Genomic DNA, 5,912 nt, shown 5'->3' with positions numbered 1-5,912 from the left:
TTTAGTATTTATTTAAAAAAGTGGAACCGGGCCTTAAGAGGATGGGAAAGAGGTATCACTACGCGGCATATGGGTGAGGCAAGCACAATGGGCATCAACCACGACACCAAGCACTTGCGCTCCTGCTGAAAATCGAACCCTTATCTTCCATGTGGAAAGGGTGAGGAAGTGCCATTAGGCTACAAATCCATTAACTCAAAGGCACAAAATCTTTGTCCTTTAATGTAAAGTACTCGTGGATGCTCATGTTGGAAGGCGCAGCGTCGACATGTAATATAGGCTCAATTTAAATAAACTATCTGTGAAACGTGAAAATGTGTAATAATCTACACATAGGGAGATACATTGCATGCCTAAAAAATGAGGAGAGAGGTAGATTTATTAGGAGAATAATTCTCTTTATATTTTAAAAACAAATGATCCGACAACTCCGTACAACTTGACATAAAAGTATGATTAATCGGATGGCCATAGATGTTACTTTGTTGATTTTTATGCGTAGACTGATAGACAATATATATGTGAAAAACCTCTTTGTTTTACCGCCAGATATCATTTATTAAAAAAAATAGTCTTAGGTCTATTATGTGAACTTCATAAGCCCATAATTTCATCTATTAATTTTGTAAGGTCTCAAGTCTATTTTAGGGTACCCTAGAGTAGGGTAGGATACCCTAGGATTTAGGCACTTTTATAAGATTTTAGGGTGCGTTTTTTTATTGTAGGGTAGAGTACCTTAGGGTATCCTAAAGTTTAAGTACTTTCATAGGCTTTTAGGGTGCACTTTCCTATTATAGGGTTTTAGTGGTTTAGGCACTTTCATAGGATTTAGAATTTAGGATTTAGGATCATAGAGTACTTAGAGTTTAGGTTGTGTGAATTTGCGGGCTTAATTATGAAATGTCTACAGTGGACTTTTATTACTAAATCTCCCAATCATTTATTACCAGGACACTCTCGACTACTAGCTATATGATGCTATCTGAATTCCAATTAAAACACAAGAATCTCCAATCCTAGTTATTACTATTCTATTAGGAGTGCTTGAAAATGGAAATTACAAGAAAGTAGTTACTACCTAGTTCTTGTTTTGTACCGTATTCCTCGGTTATAATATGGTGGGATCAGTCATTCAGAATTAGTCGAGATGCAAGAAGCCTACCCCAACGTACGCCTGAGTTGTAAAAACAAATGAAATAGGCAAAACAAACTACAAAAACCAGTTGTCTTACAATGGAACATCTATCGTTTAGTATACGTACGTGTGGCCAACATTCATTAATTACCCCCTCCTCATGGATTTCCAGTACAAGATGTTGAGATATTGGGGTCCGTTTGGCTCATAGTTTGGCACGGCCTCAAAAGTCCTTTTCTTCTAATTAGCTAGCTCAGACTACGTACGTAGTTCATGAATCATGACCATTAATGGTTAAGGTTTTTTTGTTTTCACTATCGGTACATCCGAACATGTGCAAACATTTCTTATGCCCAAAGAATTGCCACACTTATTATGGTTATTACAAACATGCACTTGGGCATATTGGATGATGGGTTGGGCTAACTCATTACCTTTAATTGGGCATTTTTTTCATTATATTGGGCTTAAAAAGAGGGGAAAATGACGGCTAAGGACGTATTTTGATAATTAATACCCTCCAAGGACATGCTGAAAATGTCCTTGGCGGGTATTAATTATCAAAACACGTCCTGAGCCGTCATTTTCCCTAAAGAGAGTCCTACTTAAACCCAAATAGTGAAAATATTGGAGTGCTCCTAAAAATTGAAATTTTTGAAATGCTCAAGGCCCAGGCCTCTTGAGGTTGGGCCGGCTCTGGTCGTGATCATAAAGATAAAGATCATAAAAAACATGCATGATTGGTCACATTAGAAAAAAGCCGATAAAAGCACAATAGATTGAAGAATTAGTTAGGTTTACAAACCATGCCAAACAAAATCAGGTGAAAATTGGTCGAAGAGATCTAGTAAGCTCGGGGCATCTAAGTGATCATAAATCCAACAAGGGCTTTCGAAACTCTCATTTACCATGGGCTCGTCTACTTCAAAAAACCCAGCATTGCTTCGGAAGCCACCTTCGATGACTCTTTGGTCTTCGGCTCCATCAGTATTGTTACTCTCAGAAGAATGCTTAAAATTAGTGTCCACTGGTGTAATACTATTTCCCGCTGCTACTTTTTTCGGCATTGTTCGTGAAGAAACTCCATTGACCTTGGTTCTTGTTCCCTTCCTGATTCCGAGCTTCTTGCTCAAATGAGTGTTCCAGTGATTTTTCACTTGGTTGTCCGTTCGGCCCGGTACTCGTCCAGCAATTAGTGACCACCTTAGGGATCATAATTCACCAAGTTAGTTTCAACAACATCTAGCATTATGTTCGCAAAAAAATTGACATGTATTTATGACAGACATTATTTTACTACCACAATAATGTTCAAAATGAATTTGGAAGTTGTACGGACGCTTTATTAAATAGTTCCGTGGTACGCACCATGAGAAAGTAATAAGTGATTGTTCTTTATGAAATCTCATGTTCAAATTTTACGGATGCCAAAACATTTCAATCTTGGGGCTACTGGAGATTTGTCCGTTCGTTAACTTCAATGCCCAAAACAATTGAGTTACGCTGATCCAAACATCCGCTCACAAAAAAAGAAAAGAAAAGAAAAGAACAACACACGTTCTAAAGAAAACAAGGGAAGTAAAGGAGCCCACGTTAGTAGAGACAGTGGATAGGCCACATTATTACGAGGGGAATGTTAACAAAGCTAGCCCTACCACACTGTGAAAGAGCTAATCATTATAACGATTGGATCTATTTTGAGTTTTTGCGAGTTGCAGAACTAGAAGAGCCCTTCTGCTCTCCGAAACACTATTAATGGGTTTATTTTTCTATTGTTCACAATTTTATTATGTATCTTCTGAGATAATGAAACTTTCTTTTGCCGATGAAAAAATACAAGAACCATTAATTGCATCGAGATTTCATAAAGACAAAAAGAAGAAAAACCTGTTTCCAAGGAGATTATGAAGCCTGATAATGAGGTCATCTTCTTCCTCTGAGAAATCACCGTGCTTTATGCTGGGACTTAGATAGTTAATCCACCTTAATCTACAACTCTTACCACACCTCTTCAAACCTACATCATACAAACAACCAATCATACGTATGAAATAAAATTATTTAAATTATTTCGAAATAATAAACACCCACAGTACTGTTAATAATTAGTATTAATTCAGTCTAAAAAATTGACAACTTAAATGGAAGTATATATAGTTGTGTTAAACTAACCAGTCATTTGAGCAATGCGATTCCATCTCCCTTTCCCATGCACTCTGACGTAGTCCATGAGGACTCTGTCTTCCTCCTCTGCCCACAGCCCTTTCTTGTATCCCTTCTGATCTCCTTCCATTTGTTGTTGCCAAAAACGTACTCAACTGGGTAGTAGAATTTTATAGAGAGAGAGAGAGAGAGAGAGAGAGAGAGGGAGGTGTTGGATACTGTGGAGCTTGGAGTTTTGTTTCTATAGAGAGTTCTTCTTTATGGTAAAAAATAGGGGATTTATATAGCCGTGAAGAGAGTTTACGAAGATGCTCCATATATAGGACCGTGTTGGAGTATTAAAGTAGAAACAGTAGTACCATTTTGGTTTTGTGTTCATTTATAGGTGAATAATACAAGGAAATTGATTTTCGCGTTCCAATTTTAACGTGAAGATATTAGTAATTTCATAAACAAAATGGGACGCCATCAGTAAAAAGTGGAACGCAAATATCAATTTCCATAGTATAATTGCCTGTGAAATTTGGGAACGTGGTTGGATTTTACCATCTCCAATAGATTTTTTATTTTTTACACAAAGATTGTCTTGACTGCAAAATGAGAACTTAAATTTAATGCATTTTCGTCGGAAAAACTCAAACTTTTTGCCACTAGTTACTACTGAAGTATATATCCTTGAGGCCTGAGTTCTTTTAATTTGTACTCATTTGTTAAGCCTTTTTTTTTTTTTTTTAAATCGATAGAAGAGATCATTACACCATGAGACACTACATTAATTGTGTAAGAGTTTACGAGATAGTCAAGCCTAATAACTCAACCAACAAAATATATAAATCCATCAAAAGGACCGCAACCAGTATAATCCGACCGCCCAAAATTGGACCAAATTAGATCATTGAGATGTCGTATTTGAGATGGAGTCGTAGGAACACGTGAATGTTTGGCTGTCAACTAAAACACACGTAATATTCCTTTTCCAGTTTCCAGGCACAGGAAATCTATCTTTAAATTGCACCAAATTTTTTAAGAATTGATTCTGTCACTTATTTTTTTGTCAGGGATCGGAGGTGCTGTAGTGCACCTCCCGCACTATATGTGTAGCGTGGCCAATTCGGCCGTCCATTTAGGCAATGGACGGTTCAGATTTTCATCTAAACAATGGATGGATATGATTTGTAGAGACTCGGATTATATCCAACCATTCATTGTCAAATCGATGGCCCGTGTGCGTCCTACAGGATGCCATGCAGGGCCTTGCACTACAGGATTTCCCAATCTTTTTTATTAATGCCATTCTCATTCTTTTACAAAATAAAGCATCTAATAAAGATAAAAATGAAAGTGACATTAACAAAAAGGGGAATAGCAAAATCATTTCCCAAATTATTATTTTTTTCGATTGTCATTCTTTGGTGTTCCATTGTTTTCCTCAAATCTCTAAATACCGCAAAATTTGGAGGCACGTGATCCTATACATCTGTGTCTTAAAACACCAACTACTACATGGAGTGTGTGTTTTTGGAAACGTCATTCAAACATGTGCCCATTATATTTTTAGGTTAAAAAGTAAGACTTCGAATGAAACTTAAGAAAATTGCAAGTGGATTAGAGTGCAATCGGTGTCTCCGTTATATTCTCATGCACATGAGTAAGATTCGATTCCCTTAAACACCTATCCCCTCCCCAAATCTCCTAGGATAGAGTAAATTAGGTTTAACGAATGGGGAAAAACAAAAAAGAGAAAGAAAGAAACTTAAGAAAATTACTCCTTATCTCAATTAGTTATTTTAAATAATGTTTTCAAAATCACCTAAACGATTATAGATCATTACAAGATATAATCAATTAAAAAGTAGTATGAACTCCTAAAAAGGATAAATAGATTAGAATGGAGGGAGTATAGTACTATTTTTCCAATTTTTTTTGCACTAATTTTAAAAACTAATGGAAAGCTTAAATTGATTTATGTTGTGTTCTCTTTACTTCTTAAAAAGAATTTTTCAAAAAATTCCCCTTAGATTCCTCGTACTTCCAACATTTTTCTTTTTATCTCTCTTCACTTATTACCCCCACTATTTTTCAAAAAAAAATTCAAAAGCAAAGAGAACACAGCATTAACTTTTTCAAAAAAATTATGTGCAAAAGATACTTTATTTTGTGATCTAACAATTTGACACAATTCTCAATAAAGGACAACTAAAATGGGATAATTAAGAAAGTAAAAAAATGTGAAAACGAACGGTATTTATGCTAATGAAAAACTTGTAAAAAAAATTTGGTTGTTGAAAAGTCATTAGGTATTTCTGGTAATAAATAAATTGTTGAAAAATGTCAAGTTGTTTCTACTAGTAAATAAGTTGATGAGATGTGAGTGAAAAAGTTGTTAAGAAAAAAAATTTGTTGACAAAATTTTTGTTAGTGTGAACGATGTGTTGAAATGGAAAAACTTTTTTGTTAGTGTAAATAACATGGTAAAATGCCTTAAATTCTTCTCTCCTTTTGTAACGTATTTAATCATAGAACTTCTAATTTTTCTCTTTTTTTGTACGGTGATGGAATAATATTTGGGAAAATGACGGCTCAGTGCATATTTTGATAATCAATACCCGCCAAG

At 35.3% G+C, this 5,912-nt stretch overlaps 1 protein-coding gene across 1 annotated transcript; it reads right to left on the bottom strand.

The window, feature by feature from the left end:
* Positions 1–1,892: 1,892 nt before the first annotated feature.
* LOC131336343 (transcription factor WER-like) lies at positions 1,893–3,605 on the bottom strand. Its single transcript, XM_058372131.1, has 3 exons — positions 3,308–3,605; positions 3,023–3,152; positions 1,893–2,338 (listed from the first exon to the last, which is right to left on the bottom strand). Exons 1-3 carry the CDS (start codon positions 3,426–3,428, stop codon positions 1,933–1,935), a joined length of 657 nt encoding a protein of 218 aa, XP_058228114.1. The 5' UTR covers positions 3,429–3,605; the 3' UTR covers positions 1,893–1,932.
* Positions 3,606–5,912: the final 2,307 nt, after the last annotated feature.

This window comes from Rhododendron vialii, chromosome 8a, assembly GCF_030253575.1.
Source record: "Rhododendron vialii isolate Sample 1 chromosome 8a, ASM3025357v1".
Lineage (NCBI taxonomy): Eukaryota > Viridiplantae > Streptophyta > Magnoliopsida > Ericales > Ericaceae > Rhododendron > Rhododendron vialii.
The sequence above is the reverse complement of the archived record's forward strand: the minus strand, read 5'-3'. Positions and strand labels throughout refer to the sequence as shown.